This window comes from Vulpes vulpes, chromosome 16 (assembly GCF_048418805.1).
Source record: "Vulpes vulpes isolate BD-2025 chromosome 16, VulVul3, whole genome shotgun sequence".
NCBI classification, from domain to species: domain Eukaryota; kingdom Metazoa; phylum Chordata; class Mammalia; order Carnivora; family Canidae; genus Vulpes; species Vulpes vulpes.
This window is the reverse complement of record NC_132795.1, coordinates 16,728,788-16,748,511: the sequence shown is the minus strand read 5'-3', so window position 1 is coordinate 16,748,511 and position 19,724 is coordinate 16,728,788. Positions and strand designations below refer to the sequence as shown.

The 19,724-nt window shown below is 45.7% G+C and overlaps 1 protein-coding gene across 2 annotated transcripts in view; it reads left to right on the top strand.

Moving 5' to 3' along the window:
* The window catches only part of PARD3B (par-3 family cell polarity regulator beta), a 982,784-nt gene extending 969,777 nt beyond the window's left edge, over positions 1–13,007 (top strand). For both annotated transcript variants that reach the window (XM_072742730.1, XM_072742729.1), the window contains one exon: positions 8,364–13,007. In XM_072742730.1, coding sequence (XP_072598831.1) covers positions 8,364–8,721 — 358 coding nt within the window. In that variant the 3' untranslated portion in view covers positions 8,722–13,007. The remainder of the gene's footprint in view (positions 1–8,363) is intronic.
* The last annotated feature ends 6,717 nt before the right edge of the window (positions 13,008–19,724 follow it).

Below are 19,724 nucleotides of genomic sequence, written 5' to 3'. Positions count from 1 at the left end.
TGTGAAGCTGGCCCACAGCTCCGCCTGCCTGTCTGCTAGTCCTAATATATTATTGCTAATCCAGCAGAAAGGAGATCTGAGCTGAAAGTAAGGCTGAACAGTGAGCATGGATAGCCAAGAACACTTAAAAGAGCATTTTCTAGAACCCAATGTTTGGCTGGAGAGTGGATGATAGAGAGGAGTCTCCATTTCTGGTATAGCTGACCATGTAGATTGTCATCCTCCAAAGGGACCACTGGAGGAGCAGATTTGGGGGAGGTAATTATTTAATTTTGTACCTGTAAGGTCTGAAGTGCCTAAGGAACCTCCAGGCAGAGTCATCCCACCCATCCCACAGGTAATTCACATCACTCTCCTCCAAATCCTACTGAATGAAAAAAATCACACTCCTAGTCCGCTCCACAGTGCCTCTGGCATTTGGGTCCTCCATGACCAGCCTCCAAATGGCCTCTCGACCCTGAACAACTCCTTACCCACCCACTGTTCCCCAGGCAGCATCAGCCAAATGTCTGCAATTCCTCTCACCTGCCACTCCTGGGCACATCGTGAGCAGTGAGAAGCAAGAGAGGTTAGAGGCTGCAGGGTCTAACTTAGTGGTTAAGCATGCAGCCTCCGAGTCAGTTGGCCTGGGCTTGAATCTGGGCCTTGCTACTTCCTGTGTGACTTTGGTCTAGTTACTTAACCTCTCTGTTCTTTAGTTGCCTTCCTTGCAAAGCAGGGATAGTCCTAGTACCTACCTTGTACAGCTGTCAAAAGGAACAAACACATGAATGTGGAGAAAATGCTTAGGATGGAACCGGCCTGCTGTAGGCCCTCAGGAAAGTGCACCAGTGGCTTCAGACTCTGCACTTCTAAATCAGGCTTCTGAAGCTTATTCCTGAGCTCATCAAGGATGGCAGTGGCACTCTTCTCAGCACTTACAGTCCTGCTTCTGAATTGCAGAGTAAGAAAATTGCAGTGGCAGGATTCTCTCAGGTCTAAAGGAAATAATGCAGAAAGAAGCCCTTCCCAACATGTGCACCTGTGCACACACACACACATCACACGTACACACACACACATCACAACCACGGAAGTATTTAAAACTCCTTCACTGTGGTCCTTGCCCTTAGTGAAGAGGGATTCTGATGATCTAAGACTGTAGGTGGTTTACACCAAAATCTTCCTATTGCCCAGGCCTTAAAAATTAATGGCAGAGGAACAGGGGCAGGTGAAGATGTAGCCGTGATAGGAATATCTGACTATCTTCGGATAAAACACATGAGCATCTTATCCATAAATTGCATGTGCGACTCTGAAAATTTATATAATCTGAATTGATCAAGAAAAAGCAACCCTCGTGAACAGTGTGTTTTTTCCCCTAGAATGTCCTGTCTCAGGCAGTAACCGTGGACAAGAAACCGTGTAGTGCTTCTCCTAAGGGGCAGGCAAAATTGTCTTTAGAATTCAGGACCCTTCACTCTTGAACCTGTTGGCCCTCCAAGTCTGACCTTGAAATGATGCCGTTGTCTCTTGCATGACAATTGGATGAAATCCTCAGTGTTTAGATAATGAAATTCTGAGACTACTGTTACCATAGAAAGGGAAAGATGATTTGAGTGGCCTGACAAGTTAGGATGATTTGTCCCTTTGGTTGCCATTCTCTTTAAATAAAACCTCTCCTGTGGTTAAAAGACCATAGGGTAATTACATGCAGCTATTGCTCAGATGGGTTTCATGACTTTTTTGTGGTCACTCACAACAGCCTGGCTTTCCACGGGATTCCTTCTCCTCATAAGCTTTCATGCAGCCCTTCCTAATTGTCCTCAGCACCCACTAGAAACCTCACACCCCCTCACAACGGAAGTTATTTTGGCAGGACCATTTTTTAGGGAATACCTCCCACCATATGAAAGGATGAAACACTCTTAGGGGCCCTTTTTCAGATAACATCTGCTAAAGGGTTACATCAGATCCCTTCTTTGTGGGACGTGCAGTTAGTTAGTAACTACGTTCTTGTGTCTGCGGTCATTGTTGAAAAACATACACACACAAAGGAATTATGTGGGCGATTGACATTACTGTCTTAAACTGTTTTAGAAATGTCCTCTGAGCACTGAGTCATTATCATTCCACCTTCATTTTCTTTGCAAATATTTCCTTGGTGTTAACAAGGGCCAAAAGCATCTACCGATCAATCTCTTTTCAGTCCACTTCTTAATAAACAGTAAGAGCCTTCTCCTCAAAACACAATGAGAAATGTGAGTGATGGAAAGGAGATTTTCTTCCAGAACCATTTCTATCATACTGGCCATCAAATGATCATTCTGCCTTATGACTCCATAAAATCTGCAGAAATCAACACTATGTAACGCACATGGCAGAGGGCTCTGCTTATCCTGGCCAACCACACTCATGCCTGGATGGAGGGTGAAGGCTGGCAACTGGAAACCTGACACTGAAGGAATTCCAAACAAACTAAAAGCATCTCTGTCTACATAACACAGGCGACTCAAGCGCCTGCAAGTGTGTGAGTTTGTGCTGAGCTTCTTTTAGCTTTGCCATATTTGTAGAACTCTAGAGCAAAGCATCAGCTTCAGCTCAGCTGCTAAATAATCCACGCATGGCATGCTTGAGAGGAGAATGGCTTTGCCAGATGTCCACTTTCTGCCAAGGGGTACAAGTACCTCGATCAGCGCCGGGAGTTTCACATCATGTTACTTCCTCCCATTTGAACCCCACATTTGGCCACCGTGGGCTGTTACCAAAAAAGGAAATCCACAAAGGGCACCTTGGAAGTTAAGAAATTGTCTTTGTTTTAGCTGCCAATAGCACGTGGTTACTTTACAGAAATTAAGAGGAGCGTTAGTCTGCCTTTTGGAAGCTTTGCTTCAAGTGAGAGACCCAGTGCTTATGCCTAAGGTGGACACAGTCAGCTCTTCTCATAAATTCTTAATGACTTTCACACTTTTTTACTGCCTACCTTGTTTTCATGCCCGCTAATCTTATCCCTCCTCAGAGCAGACTCTCTTCTAGTCACTAATGTGTCTCGAGCTCGGTTGTTTCTCCCAGCTGCTCTTGAAACTCACCTGCCCTTCCTTCTCCTAAAAGGAGCTCACTGGATGGGAGACTGAAGCTCAGTGTTGAGGCATTTAGGTGAATTATGATCAGCCTTGCATTGCAAGGATTTGTTACTGATACTCGAATTGAAGGTTGCAAATAATTTATTTTGATAGATTACAACAGACTTGGGTTTTCTCCCTGATAATGTTGCTCCCACTCACTTGAATCCCCTTGTTCTTTCTTGAGTGGGAGGGAAGGGCGTTGTGTTCCCACAGGTGGTAGGGAAGTTTGCATAATCCTAGCTTCTGCCTCTCTTGGGCTCTAGTGGCTTATATGAAAGTCATCCATCATGCGTTTTCTGGTGAAGAAAAGGTTGGGAAGTGCTGTGACAGATGGGAAGTGGACCTCACCTCTATGTTTGGTTCATGTTTATCAGCCCCCAAGTCCAGGTACTTGCAGCTGTGATGATTGCACCTGCCTTTCACCTTTGACATCACTTCCCTAAGGCCTTTATTTGAGACCCTGTGTATTTTTAAATACATACATTACAGTGTTCCTAGATTATTGTGTTTATGACAGAAACAAAGAAAATGTCTTTGCTGGATGATAATGAGCACAGTCCTTAACTGGTTCTTGAATAAATACACTTAACCTGTACTACTTAATCATGCTGACCTTACTAGTAAGTCAGGGTGATTAAATTTGAGCCCAAGATTTATTAAGCACATACTATGTTTCAAGTCTATAGAAGACAACAGAGTATACTTTTGTTCTGGGCCAACAAGACAACTATAATAACCCAAGCCCTGATAAAGCTTATAGTCTTTCGGTGTTGGACCCAACCCAACCCTTTTTTTTTTTCAGCCCACCATCTTTTTCTCCTTCCCTCCTTTCTTCTTTAAAAATTAGAGACCATATAATGTGCATGTAATGTACAACATGGTGACTCTAACTAACACTGCCTTATGATGTATAAGAAAGTTAAGGGTATAAATCTTAAGGGTTCTTATCACGAGGAGAATCTTTTCCCTTTATCATTTTCTTCTTTCTTTTCTTTTTGTCATATCTCTATGAGGAGATGGATGTTAGCTGAAACTATTGTAATCATTTCACAATATCTGTAAATCAAGCCATCGTGCTGTACACCTTAAACTTACACAGGGATGTATGTCAATTATTTCCCCAATAAAATTGGGGGATTGTGGAAATGGAGACCAGTCTTACCTGGACCATTACCAATCTCTGGCTCTCATTAAGAGTCTGCTATTTCCTTTAACTTTTCTACCTACCGACCTATTGCCACTCCTTCCTCACGTCTGACCCTCTGTGGTTATTGTGCATGCTTATGGGATTTCTGTTTACCTTAAACCCTCTTTAACAAATTCAACACACCTTTATGGAGCACCTTGGATGTGTAAAGCCATGTGCTAAGCTCAGAGGGAGATCAGTAAATCTATGAGACTCTGTTCCTTGAAGATGCTTGTGCTCTAGTGTGGAATATAACTAGTCTCTCACCCACACGAGGTGAGAATGACCTACTGGGTGAGTGTAGAAAAAAGAAATTTTCTTTGCAGCTGAGGAGGAGAGGGGAGGTGAAAGCAGGGGCAGATGGGAAGATTCAGAATTGCTCATGGCCCTTCATCTATTCCAGTAAGTATAGCCACCTCATTCCTAGCTGAAAGGTTTTGCCACTGACTCAGTCTTTCCAATACTGAGCCCTTTCCCCATACAGGATTGTCCTAGCAAATGTAGGAGCTTGCCTTCCAGCCTTCCATAGAGTGAAGACTGGCGGTGCCCCGGAGCTGGCTATCGGACCTGCTTAGCCTCTGATTTTCAGCCCCTTTTTTGTTTAATGAAAAACAGTGACACACTGAGCTGGCAAAAAGAGGAACATCTCATGTAAAGAAAGTGATTGTTATTGTTTCTTCACATATCAGCACCATGCAGTCATGTTTAGGCTTAAAGGTAAGCATTCATTATTGCATGCATCTGCATCTATGTGATTGGAAACTTTATAACTGAGATAGTTCCTATGAGTTTTCCAAACAAAAGCTGAAACCTTTTGGCCTCCAGAAACAAGCCTAATCAAGAATAAAATAGGAAAAAAGCAAACAGTGAAAAAGAAAAATAACCCCAAATTTAATAGATATTTTCATGATAGCTTCCTCAAAGAGTAATATCATAAAGAAAGCAAATATAGACTCACTCCTTCTTCCTTAGGTAAATATAGTTCCTGAATGAGATTTTCAATTGAAAGTTTTTTAAGAAAAATAATAAAACTCCTGAGGTCACCTGCATAATGACGGGTCTGGAAGTATTAATACAGTTGCTGTTTGAGTCCTGTTTTCATCATAGCCTCTGGAGGAGGCTGCCTCTAGGTTTCTCAGGGTTGGCCGGTAACATGTCACATCAGTCGCTGTGATAAGCACTTGTTAGGCCCCAGAATCAGTTGGTTTCTGTGCTTTCCTACAGACACTAAATTTCACCCAAATAAAGAAACTACGAAAGGGGAACTCAAAGTCAACAAAGCTAAAATTTCAGCTCCTTATTCTTTCTTTATCAGGTTAATGAGGAGGGCTGCATTTTTTCCCCCCTGTTTAAAAATCTTCCTTTTGTGTGTGTGTGCATGTCAGTGTGTCTGTGTGCGCATATACACACACACACACAATATTCACAAGCCCTTCGAAGTTGCTCTGGCAAAAGTCTGTAGGAAAGGCTTGATTTTGAGGAAAAAGTTATTATAAACAATAGCAGCCCCCCCCCATCAAAGAAAGAAAATTTTTCCAGCACTCTTTGAACCTTAAACATTGTTTTTATAGGCCAGCTCATTGTTTTTCTTCTCTATGAAAAATTAAAAACAATAACTGTTTTGATGAGTTCTCCGGGAAAAGACAGTTTCCATGATTTCATTTCTTGACAAAGAACAGCTACCTCACTTGGTTTCTGCCCCATGTAAGCAAACTCCCAGCTGTAAAACCTCCCATCAGAGGAAGGGACACGGGACCACAAGACTCTCCCCACCTGCCCAGAGACACCGGCTGCCCCCAGGGTGTGAGAGGTGGATGAGTCGCAGGGGTGAGGTGTGGGAGAAGAGATAACGACTGCCCCCCACCGTGTGGGCGCAGCCTGTGCTGTCACAGCAACATTCAGGGTGGCATCTGCCGTCACCACTTGATCTGGGTTGTCTCTTCAAAAATTAAAAAAAAATAATAAAAAAAAAAACAAGGTGTGCCTGTCTTTTATAACGTTCTGTTTAAAAGGAGAGAAATCTCCGTGGAGAGAACAGGACCCTAAAAGTCCAAGGCCTGGAATTCCTCCTTTCTCTCTTTCCATTTTAAACAGGAAACATTCCCACTAAGAGGGTCCGGAGGGAGCGTTGGTTGTGTGTTCATTTTAAGGCAGATAATGTTTGTGTGTTGCAAATGTCAGTGATTTATCCCAAGGGCTTAAAATGAGTGCAGAAAAACCACATGTTTCACTTCATGCAGAGAAATGGCTTCAGTAGATTTCGAGAGAAAGCACAGGTTTAGGATATTTTTTTAAGTGTTTCGGAAATCTCTAACATGAACCAAAAGGAAATAGAAATGAGAGCGGGGTGGGGGGGGGCGGTTGTGGAGCGAGGGGAGGCTTAAAATATTTTATGACAAAAGATACAATGAATGCTGGAAGTTTTGTAAATCAAAAGTAAAATTCTAAAGGAAAGGGAAGATGTAACCCTGATCCTTGATTTCCCAAGGCTGGAGTGACAGATTATGCATTTGTGCTCTATTTGTCATGGGCAATTTACAATAGAGCAAAGCAAACTGCACTGAATAATAGCAGTTGATGCTATAATAACTTGTACACAAACAATTTAATTTTTTTATCTGAAAACTCTAACTAAATTACCCCAAGCTCAAGGATCTTTCATTATTCTACGTAGCCAAATTAAGACATCAAAAAGTAGAGAGCTAGTTCTATTGTTCACCCTTATGAACGTGTGTTCACAATGCTACTTTCCGCATGCACCCAAGCTTGGAGCTTGTCAAACCTTCATTGATTTGGGGGAACTTACAGAGCTATTTTAACATCCAGCTCTGCAGATTACAGGGTGATTTTGACCCTCATTGACAGTGCTTGATTAACCGCAGACACTGTATTCTTATAGCTATGTCATTTCTTTCAAGTGTTCTACCAATTTGTGCTCTGACATTGAAGAGCTTTTCATTAATTATTATTGTTGCTTCCCCCCCACCCCTTTAAAACATTATAAAAGGGAGAGTGATAGAAAGTGGGAAGGATCCAGTGATGGTAGTGGTGAATATGCGCACAGAAGGTTTATAGGATTTTAAGAGCCGCAAACAGAACTCATCTGTTTAACCCCAGGCTAGATAAGATGCAGTCATCTGTACATTGTTTAGAGACGCATTGCTTCTGTTTCAGCAAATGGTTCAGAGAATGCTTGTTGTCTGAGTAGAGAGATCCAGACAGGGTCACTTTCTGTGAGTGTTTATTCTTGCCCTGGACCTTTCCGTGTGCCTACTCATTACACAACGCAACTTACAGCTGGTTCGGCTCTTCGCACTCTGCTACCGGCCTGGTGGTGCTTCTTGACTGTGTAATAGAATTGCTTTAGTTCGAGGTCCTGGCTGGCTAATTCCCAGCCCTGGGTTAGGACTTTTCGCAGGAAGTGTAGAGAGGGGAGGGCACATAGGGATGTGAAAGAAGCTCGCCGGAGTTAGACCAAGAATATGGCCCATTGTAAACAGCACCCCACAGACCGAGCAGAAGAGTGAGGACAGTCCATGGGAACTGTGTAACTCTGAAGAACCTGTGCACTTCTACCTCCAGGTCTATGACAGGCTTCAGTGAGGCAGCGAAGGGGAGGGGTCAAGTCACCCCAGCCTTAAGAGAGCCAAAGTCTACCTTGCTTAGAAAACCAGTTTGGCCACTATACCAAAGGCCAACACACGGTGGTTTAAACCAGGTGGAAGTATAGATTCCTCTCTCCTGCACCAATCGGAGTGTAAGCAGTCCTGCTGACATGTGGCTCCCTGGTGTCCAGGACTTGGGCCTTTGCCCTCTTGTTGTTCGACCTTCCTCGGCACGTGGCTCTCTCCTTATAGTGTAGAATGGCCACTCCGACGGCCAGCAGGAAGGAGAGAGGGGAAGAAGAAAATTCACCCTCTCCTTTTTAAGGACGCACATCACTCCTCTTCACGCACCATGGGCCAGACCTGGTCTATGACCACACCTAACTACACGAGAGGCTGAGCAATGGGGTCTTCAGCTGGGCGGCCCGCTTAACAGCTGCTGATCTGTGTCTGTTCTTCTCTTTTCAGGGGAGGACCAGCCGATCCTATAGACTATCTGACGGCAGCACCTCGAGGGCTCTACAAGGAAAGGGAGCTTCCATATTACCCTGGGGCTCATCCCGTGCACCCTCCCAAAGGGAGCTACCCCCGTCCCCCGGATCTGAGGGTTGCAGACCTCCGGTATCCTCAGTATTACCCTCCTCTGCCAGCCCCCCAGCCTAAAGGACCCTTCCGACAAGATGTTCCACCTTCCCCTCCTCAGCACCACAGAGTGCCAGCCTACCAGGAAATGGGTAGACCAGGGCCCCGAGGGGGCAGCCCAGACCAGTACCCCTACCGCGCCCAGGATCCCAGGCAGAAGAACCCCATGACTGCAGCCGTGTAGCTGAATACCACCGAGCTCAGCCCAGCCCAGAAGGGCGACATCTGACATCCCCTTCGCCCTCCCTAGACTCTTAAGGCCTTCCTCCTGTCCAGAAGTCTCCATGGTACAGATAGGTTTTGCTCACCGAGGTTGCAACACTTGACTGCTGACCAGAGGGGAAAAGGAGAGGACAGGAGGGTGGGAGAGAAAGGACAGGAGTCACAAAGACAGCACTGCCTGGGATTTGAAATATGTTTAGAATCTCTCAGTTGAGGGCAAGTGGCAGTTGAGCAGGCAAATACCAATGGAGACATAGCACACGGGGCCTCCCTGGCGCACACGAACCCCACAGAACGGGCAACACGGAGGCAGTCTCAGAGGCTCAGCCTCAGCCCCCTTATTAAAGTTAAGTCTGAAGCGTGGCTGCAAATATGGGCATCTTCAATGAGGAGGGTTTTTTTTTTTTCATTGAGAAAACAAAATAACAGCAAACATGACTTGTGATCTCCTTGAAATGTTTATACCCAGAGGAAGACTGCATTTCTCTCTTTGCAGAATTTCCCAGGCTCCCGGTACCACTTGTTTGGTTATGAGTATCTTAGATTTCCTTGCTTTTTATATTTAAAAGAAAATCAGATATGAATGCAGTATTAGTGTCCTGGGAGAATGTGCAAAACTAGTCAGAGCTTCCAAAAGGAATATATTCTGAGGGCCAGGTTGAGAGGGCCAAAACTCCCGTGGTCCTCCTCCCCAAGTTCCAGGCATGATAACACAGAGATATCCAATTTCAGAATCCTCCCCAAATCTCCTGCCTGTAATTACTGTAACTGGGGCCTCTACTTTAAGGCTCCCACTTGAGGGCTAAAATGTAATTGGGAAAGAGAGGGCCCCGCTGGTTAGGTCGCACAGGAAGCGATGCCCTGGAGATGCCAATTCACTGCACAATCAGTGCCAAATAGTGCCATCTGCACCTGGGGACAGGGAAGGGCTGATGTGGCCATTGGGCGTGATAACCAGGAGGTAGTAGATGGCAGTGACTGTGTGTGTGTGTATGTGTGTGTGTGTGTGTGTGTGTGTGAAGGCACGTGAGTTACCAGTATGGAGAATGTGAGATAAAAATGCTTCCTGAAAAGTTTGATGAGGAAGGAAATAAAAAGGAAAAAAAATCAGAAGGGAAAGGAAAAGAGTTATAAAATGTGATCATGATCTGTCTGCTGTATTTCAGTAACAAAAATCAGGGCATCTCCAATTGGGAATAGAAAGTCTTACGGCTCTGAAAAGCTGACACGCCACCCTCCAAAACCCATCACATCCCCTTTGAGTTTTGCAGTGATTTTCTACATATTCCAGTAGGACTTCTGACACTTCCAACCTGACCCAAGTGAGGACACAACAAAAGCCTGAGACGCAGCAAAACTCAGGAGCAGCAGCTTGAATTGTTCACAGTGACGCTCAAGAGACTTTAAGTCTCTGCCACTCCTTCTCCATTCCCTCCAAAAAAAAAGTCTTGAGTTCAATTCAGACACATTTTGCCTGAGATTAGAATACCTCTGACTGACAGGGTTTAATAAATTATAATATTATTGAATATATGGAATATCCAATCCCATTTAGTCTTTTTAGTTTTTTAATTTAAAATAAGAGTTCTGTTTCCAGGAATGAAGCAGCCGCTGGTTGTAGACATAAACAGTGTCATTTACTGGACTTTCAGAGGTATCATTTTCTAAACCACGGTTTACTGATGGCCATCTTAAAAATAGACTGTCAAGCTGGTTTGGGCCACCTGCCACTTCTCTCAAGCTGGCACCCGACCCCGTTTGCAGTCCGTGTGAGGACACGGAGGGTCTCGAGCCCTGGTCACGTAGAGGTCACGTCCAGGTGAGCTGCAGGGCTTCTCCACCAGCATGCTGAAGGACATTTTCCCCTCAAACTAAATGAACTTCCAGGAAGAAAATGACAAAGCGAGGGCCGTGCAACGTGTTTGGGAGCACTAAAAATCAGCTCTTCAGTGGGTCTCATAGTTTAACCAGATTTCTCTAGGCTGTTGAACATAGCAGAGCCAGAAGTCTCCTTCTGGGTCAAGGCCAAGGCCGCACGAGGGGCAGCCAGAGGCGGTAGGAGAAGCTGAGATTTGGTGCATACTGGAGGCACAGCCCTCGTTGGAAGCATGCCCATGTTTTCACCACGTCGCCACCTTGGGAGCACCGTTCCTCCAGCTTACGGGCTCAGGCCATGCTGCTCCAAACATGGTTTTGTGTTGTCTACACAGTCAATAGAACACTGGCTAATCCCGAGGGGGCAGCCAGAGATGCAAAGGTACTATTAACATGAACCAAAAGTAGAGCAGTTTTCTTTTCTTGCTTGAAGTGTAACACGTGCCCTATTTGACCCTGCCCCGAAGAAGCTAACGTGTGTGGTGTGACAGAGGCTCTGCAAGCCAAGCCACAATTAAGAACAGCTCGAATGTAAGCTCTATAAATGCCCGTGTACCAACCCGCCACTTGTCACCGCAGAGCTCTTTCCCAGTATCTAAGAGAACAGGTTGTTTAGAGTATTCAGAAGACTAGGCTGTAATCAGTAGGTGCCCAGTAGCAGGAAATAGCCCCTGGTTTGTTTATGGCCTTGGAAAGACTCAATCAGGTGTCTGCTGGCCGCTCCGAATACTCCTAACCCCTCAGGGACAGAGTGGCACGGTGAGTGGCAAACCCACCAACATACACCCACCTGCTCCCCATCTGACTGCTGGGTTCCTGAGGCCTCGAAATGATGTTTGGGCCTCCAGTCACTAGCTATTTTAAGGAGCTCTGTTTTATCCCTTTCTGCAGGAGGAGAGAGAGGAAAGGGAGCAGATCGTTGAAAACTTTGAGGTGCAGGAGCATTCAGTCCTCTGTCAGGGAAAGAAACGCTGCATCTCACTATCCCCTTGTGCCATCAGACTGTGGCAGTGTCACTCTTGGTTGAAAATTGCTTCCCCACAATATCAAAGCAGTGGATGAAAGGCAATCTCAAAGACAGGAGCATCTTTTTAAGTCATAATTGAGTAACAAACAAAAATTGGAAAATGAAATTACCGTGAAGCTTGTTATTCTTAGATTTATAGGTCAACGTGCATTGACCTCCACGGGACGGCGTGGAGCAAAGATTTTATAGTCAAGAGTGGGGTAGACCCACTGTCACCCCATGAAGCCAACTGTGCCTGCTGCCCAATAAAGGAGGTTTGTGGCTTCGTTGTAGCTTTATTTTTGCCACCAACTAGATAAAATTACAACATGATTCATTATTCCCTTTAAAGATTTGTGACCTTGTTGAGCTGTCTTCAGAAAAAAATGCACCTGACAACTTCAGAAGTTGTCATGCCTAAAGTCTAAATACATAAGGATCCAGCCTTTAAAAAGCATTTGTTCCCCTAACCTATAACCCCGGCATCTGCTTTCTTTGGAGAAACATCTTAGCCTTTCACGGGGATAGATCTGCAGAGTTTGGATAGGAATGTGTGTCTATAAAATTCCCATAGGCATTGAACTCAGAAAATCCACAATGAACCACCTTCAAATTGGTGCTAAATTGGGTAGACACCCTACTGCTTTCTGAGTCCAGGAGCAACAAAAAGTCCAGATTTAGTGCAATTAGGTGGGAGGGAGTTGGATCCAGAAACAGACACAGGAGTCTTTCTCTGCACGCCCAGTTCTCAACCGACTTAGTTGGAAAGGATGCCACAATGAGACCAGAAAGAGGAGTCTCCATAAAGTATCCCTACAAAGTCACCTCTCTGGAAAAAAAAAAAAAAAAGGAGAATAAAAGGTAGTTATCTAAAATAAGCCTAGAATCTCATATGCAGCTACTACTTCTAAGGGAAACTCTCTTCTCCCTCATGTCCTTAAATAGTAATAGAATCACACAGCGCCTGACTTTTAAAGATGGGCTTAACTCCCCAGCCTGGAGTGCCGAGTGAACTAACCCCAAAGACTGGCTCCTGACTCAGCTCTGAGAGAGTGTGCTCTTCCCTCTGTGCTGACAGCCGCGCTGTTTACTACTGGAACATAAAAACAAGCCCTACTGTTTATACAGTCACTTCTCCTAGTGTTTTCCTGTGCTTTTATGACACCAAGTCTGTTCATAAGTTCTGAAGATAAATTATGTGAGATCCTATTTTGGCATATGGGGGTGGAGAATGAATTCTTTACAGACTTTTTAGGATGATCCCATTTGTACCACAGAAAACATTTTGGATGTTGTTATATATGAATATATAAATTTTTCTTGTTTTATTTTGCATTAAAATAAAGCTTTATTCAGTCAGTAAGACACCAAGGTGTTGGTTTTCACTCTGTTTGTTTCAGGATTTGATGAGTGAACAGGTTAGTCTGGTCCTGATGACCCCTGAATAGCAAAGTCATGTGGCAGAGGACATAAGGAAAAAGCCTCTGTCGCATACTGGGCTCCCCAAAAAACACACGCAAGATGGAGACGAGCAAGCAGACTGTTTATTTGAGACAGGACTTGGGTTCGATACCCACAGAAGGCAGAGCAAGAAAGCAGGGCCGGGCAGAGGGAGAAGCTGAGCCATGATGTGCTCCCAGCTTAGGCCTCAGCCACCTCCACAGGGAAACCTGGAGCAATCGTGACCCTCCAGACTTGTCCCAACTTGGGACCAAGGAGCTGGACCATTGCTACCACTGTCTCAGTCAGTGGGTATTGGCTACCCCCGCAAGGAGGTGAGAGCCAGGACCGGGCAGTTCTCTTCAGGTGAGGCAATCCCCAAAGGGGGCTGACAGCTGGGGACAATCTTTGAGAGTTCTTCACTGTGGTTGGGAAACTTGTCCTTATTTATTTTTTTTAAGATGTATTTATTTACTTATTTGACAAGAGGAGGAGTAAAGAACCCCATGCAGACCCCCCCCTAAACATGGAGCCTGACGCAGGGCTCAATCCCACAACACTGAGATCATGACCTGAGCTGAAATGTAGAGTCAGACGCTTAACCGAGCCACCCAGGGGCCCCAAACTGTCCTTCATTCTTAAGGTAGGATTTGGATGTCTCACCACAGCTTCCTCCTCTGCTGACTCCTCCTCTCTCATGCGGGCAACACTCTTACGTCGCCTAAGGAAACATGATCCTGAGTGGGTTCTCCTTGCAACCATCCCTCCATTTCCCAAGCTTCTTTACTGGCTTGCTCTCCGACCTCCCTAGACTGTCCTGCAAGTTCACTCACAGCCAAGATTTCAGCTACCATCTCTGGAGAGATGTGCTCACAATCTCCAGCTCAGATCTGTCTCCCAAGCACATGCATTTCCACTTTCCCACCGGTTGCCCCCCACCCCCCACCCCTTGAACTTTCCACAGATCCTTTGGCCTCAACACACTCAAACTGAAAGCATAGAAGTTTTCTCAGAATTCTGTCCTGGCCAATGGCACCACCGTGTTCACGGGTACAAACCAGAAACCTGGAAATTATCCTCGACTTCCCATTTACAACTCTGAGCCTTCCTCCCACCCACCCCCATCTGAAACGTTGGAAGGCCGGCAGTTCCACCCCGTCGGTGCGTGCTTCCTGATGCTGCCTTGGCTCAGCTTCTTGCTTCTCACCCAGCCTCTTCACCAGCCTTCTCTATGACTTACCTCTGACCGTGCTTCCTTCCAAACCACCTCTATACTATACAGACTCAGCCCCTGCTTTGGTAAATAAAATTTGATTGGAATATGTACCTACCCATTTGCTTATATATCCTTTAGAACTCTTCCATGCTGCTATATCAATCTCTGCTCTCTCCTGCCAAAGGAATTTTTCTGAAGTGGAGATCAGACCATGTGTGTTACTCTTCCAGAGGCAGCGTAGTCTTATTGAAAGACATTGGGTTGGGGTTGGGTTTTGTTTTAAAGATTTTACTTGTTAGAGAGCACAAGCAGGGGGAGTGGCAGGGAGAGGGAGATGAAGAAGACTGCTTCCTGCTGAGCAGAGAGCCCAATGTGGGGGCTCAATCCCAGGACCCTGAGGTCATGACCTGAGCCAAAGGCAGATGCTTAACCGACCGAGCCACCCAGGCACCCTAAACACATCAGTTTTGAAAACAGGCAGACCTGGATCTAAAATTGGTCCAAGCACGAATCAGTTATGTAAATACTTCGCTCTCTAGGCCTCAACTTCACCATTTTGTGGAATGGAACCGCTACACATCTTACGGGATTGTTTTGAGAATTGACTCACATGACATATATAGGGGTTCCAGAGCCGGTTTAAGCCAGCTCCCGAGAGCCAAATGTTCACCTCTCCCCAACTCCACGCTAAGTGATGCCACGTTGGTAGCTTGAAATAGGCCATGCTGGAAGCATTTACAACACAGAAATCAGCATAGTCTACAGATCAAGGCTTTCTCTTTTCCCCCCAAAGAGTCAATTGCTCAACATTTACTCACACTCCACTGTAGATGATATATCCAGCAGTCAAGGAAAATTAATTCTTGCCTCACGTTCACACACATTCTCATGCACACACATATGCTCACAAACACACACATATATACGCTCCTTAAAATCTTTCTGTGGCTCCCTCCTACTTACAGCCTGAAGTCGAAAGCGAAAGCCCAAAGCCCTCCAGAATCAGTCCCCTGTGCCTCACTCTCTTCATGTCTTGTTGCTCCTAGTTTTACATCTTGTGCTACTGTTATTTCCAAATTACTTTTATTTATTTGAGCCAGGTGTACACTTCCCAGCTCTGTACCATGGCAACACACGATAAACATAGCTGCTCCATGTGCCTGCGTCTTATGGATCCTCATTCATCTAACCCTCAAGACCCAGATCAAGCAGCTCTTTCTCTATGAAGACTTCAAGGCAGTTATTGGAGATTGGGGCAGCCCCGGTGGCGTAGCGGTTTAGCGCCGCCGGCAGCCCAGGGTGTGATCCTGGGGACCTGCGATCCAGTCCCACGTTGGGCTCCCTGCATGGAGCCTGCTTCTCCCTCTGCCTGTGTCTCTGCCTCTCTCTCTCTCTCTCTCTCTCTCTGTGTGTGTGTGTGTGTGTCTCATGAATAAATAAATAAAATCTTTAAAAAAAAAAAAGAAATTGGAGATTGGCTCCCTCACACCCATCCCACCCTCATGCAGCAGGGTCTGCTGCAGCGCTGGGTGCTCGCACTGGAGACCACATTTTCTGGCTTTCCTCATAACTGTGGTTCCACATTTGGCCCAGCTCAGGCCAAACACTCTGGAGGATGGAACTGAGGATGAGGCATGCTTCTGCTGGCAAACAGGGTAACAGAGGCATCTGGTTTCCTGCAAGAATATCCGGCCACTCACTTCCTGGGGGTGGAGAGGCTATGAGAGGACCATCCATTGTGTTAGCATGGATCACAGCTGAGGCAACGTGATTCTGAGCCAACGGTTGGGGTGCCTTCCCATCTTCAAAAAGCAACAGCGCTCAGAGAGGTACTCCTGGAAGCCCTGCCTAGAGCTTGCTTCTCCAGCCCTTCTCAGAATCTCCCAGGCGCCTAACTTTCCACCTTAAATCCCTTTCAGATTGCTAGAACGGATTCAGTTATCTGCAACCAACCTCACCAAGATTCCTTCTGCAGCCCTCCTCCTGAGCCAGACTAGGTAATTCCACCCTGAATGTTAGCGAGATACTTTCTGCAGATCCTCAATAAAACTTTTATTACCTCTATTACAATGATTAGTTTCCATGTCTGTGTGGCCTTCTGAAGAGTATCGTATTTGTAACACATTGCCTGGCTCTGACTATATGCTTAAGAAATATTTGCTGAATTCATTTGAATGAAGAAATGAGGTGTGAGGGTCCTTTTTCTGAATTGCTGTACTGCTGACGTTCCACCTTGCAGCTCAAACCATAAATCTCAAAGTCCTGTTGTTAAAGATCGCCCGGTATTATTCCTGAGGTAAAAGGTGTTAGCTCACGTGGGCAGGCCAGATTCTAATTTAAAACACGAAGCAGGTTAGGAGATTGTAAATGCAATGGGTAATGCATTATTTAGAGGGTAAAGAGAGACTTAAGTAAAGAGAAAATGTATTACTTGCAACCTACTAAGATGGAAATACTTTTAGTGACACATGATTACTATTATTATTGTATAATTCCTTGGATTTTAGGCAGGTGCTTTGCAACCACTTGCATTACTTGTTCCTTTCAACAGCTGTGGGTGGTGAGTTGGATGGTTCCCTGACTTTCCATGAGGAAACTGAGTCCTACAGACAATGGTACTAAAATAAAAATTTAATGAATGCTATTTAGGCGTATCCAAAGAAACTAGAGATTTCTTTGTGTCTTGACAACTGAGATTTCTTTTTTCACAGTCATGTTTATTCTCACCAATTATTGTTTACAGTGCATGCTGAATGTTTCATGATCACAGTAATTTTTGTTTCTCATATCGTCAAAGAACATCAGCTTCACGCTTACTTTACCTCTGGAGAAACTGAGGCATGAAGAAGCCAACCAGGTTATTGAGGGTCACCCAAAGGAGAAAGTTGCACTTCTCTTTATACATTAAATATTTTGGGGGGGGGATCCCTGGGTGGCTCAGCAGTTTGGCACCTGCCTTTGGCCCAGGGTGCAATCCTGGAGTCCTGAGATCGAGTCCCGTGTCAGGCTCCTGGCATGGAGCCTGCTTCTCCCTCTGCCTGTGTCTCTGCCTCTCTCTCTCTCTATGTCTATCATGAATAAATAAATAAAATCTTTTTAAAAAAATAATAAATAAATAAATATTTTTTTGAGAACCCACTATGTTTCTGGCACTCTGTGCTACCTCCTGAGTGGGCTCGCTGCTTTGTGGTGTGGGTGGGTGCCTCGCCACCTGACATGAAAAGCTCTTTCCTCAGCACGTGGCCAGTGTACATCATACCTGTGCTTTCCTAATCACCAGCCTCTCGGAGGTCATCAGGCTTGGACCCTGTCCTTTGCAAGAGGAGGGGAGATGCTTCAGCTGTCAATGGTGAACGTTCAATTATCATCCTTTCCGCTGAAGCTTTATTTGGCTGCTTATAACTGACCCTCCCAAACCAGCCCAAACACCATAGAAAAATAGCTTTAACTGGACTTCATAGCTCTTCTGTATCATCAGTGAAATAAGTACAAAAATGAACTGAGCTTCGATTGTCGCCCATGTACATTGTAAAGTGCTGCAGAGGTTCCCAGACATGGACAAGGCTTGGACTCTGCCCTCGAGGACCTGCAGGTCAAGTTGGAGAGGAAATCGTGTTCACAAAGGACAAAAACCCAAAGCTGGAAGTGGTGAATGCTGGAGGGAGCGCTACGCTGCCAGGGATGCCTAACTTTTGACTTTGGGTGTAGATCGGGTAAGTTTTATGGAAGATTCAACATGCGAAGTGGCCTGAAAGGATGAGAAGAATGTCGACAGGCCGGCAAGGAGGGCATTGGCTTTCCAGCTACAGAATGCAAGCCGCCACGCAGAGACAGGCAACCACCGACTGCGTGTGATTTGGGGGTAAGGTGGGCAGAGGGGAATACGGATTGTGTGATGGGAGGTGGGAGGAAGGAAGTTAATACTAATAATGGCTAATGTTATTCCGTGCTTAGCAAGTGCCAGATACTGTCCTAAATGATTTTCATAATTTATCTCATTTAATCCTCAAACTCCATGAGAAAATAGAGCCTTAAATGAATCAATAACTTGCCCTTGGAATTTCAAAGCCTACGAGAATAAGTGACTTCAGGACACCAGGGACTTAGGCACTTGGTTGGGGGGGGGGGGGGAATCACTCCACAAAACAGTGTTTAAATGAAACTGGCCCAGATGAAAGCACTATGCAAATTGAACTGGAAAAATTCGTCAAATCAGCAGCTCTTACTAAAGAGGGGAGAGCTAATATTTACTGAGTATCCAGGAGCTGTGAGAGGTGCTTTCCCTACATTCTTCTCATTTCTTCTTCACATCAAGGAAGAGGGCACACTAACCCCATTTTACAGGTGAGACCTGGATCAGCTGTGGTTGGTAAAGTGGCCAGTAAATCCAGCTCAGGACCCACAATTCCCCTTGCTGCCTAAGTGGAGATTAAAAGCCAAACTCCAGACGCCTGGGTGGCTCAGGGGTTGAGCATCTGCCTTTGGCTCAGGTCATGATCCCTGAGTCCCGAGATGGAGTCCCACCCATGTCGGGCTCCCTGCTTGGAGCCTGCTTCTCTCTCTGCCTGTGTCTCCGCCCTTCATTCTCTCTGTGTCTCTCATAAATAAATTTTTTTAAAATCTTAAAAAAAAGCCAACTCGGTGCCATTTCTTGTAATTCTTCGAAGCCTCCATTGTTGATTACTGTCTAAAGTGTGTGCAACGTTGAAGAAAATTCAGAACGTGTAAATGCAGATTTTGACATTTGAGACTCAAAGAAACAGGCAGCCTTGTGTTAGTTCCACTATATATTAAATTATAATCTATGTAGACAGCAGTTTTGAAAGGTATCCAGACAAATAAGTTGTACTTCTGGCTGAAGTCAGACAGGTAGATGAAACTTTGATGACTTAATTCCCCCAACTACTAAAAGTATAAACAGACCAGGACTGGGCGTTGGAAAGAGGCTGCCAGAAAATTTATTAAGAGCAGTAAAGTGCGGGGCCATAATTTCAACAGGTTCTCTCACTTCTCTGCCTAATTGTTTTCCAAGGTTTCTGGGCCCAAACCATTCAGCCTTCTCATCGCCTGGGATTGTGCGTGCCCCCGGGGTATAGTGCAGTGTGCGGCCACCTCCGGCCTCCGGTGGCCGCTGTAGTGTCGCTCAAAGCTGTCGATGGGCCCCGGAGCCCCCGGGCCACCGTGCGCCTTGCGGGCCGGCCTGGCCTGCGATCAGGGAGCTCAGCCCCAGCCCGGTGCCTCCGGAGGGCGGCTCGTGGCCCTGGGATTCGTCCCCCGCCACACTCCCTCCGCTCTCCCACCTCCACTCAAAATGCCTTTGATAAGCAGCACTTGGGGGGGTTGGCAAGTGGAGCCCCGGCTTTGTGTCCTCCCTCCCGCCTCCAGGTGCGAGCCCTGCTCTGCGGGTGGCCTTTCAGTATCTGCTTTT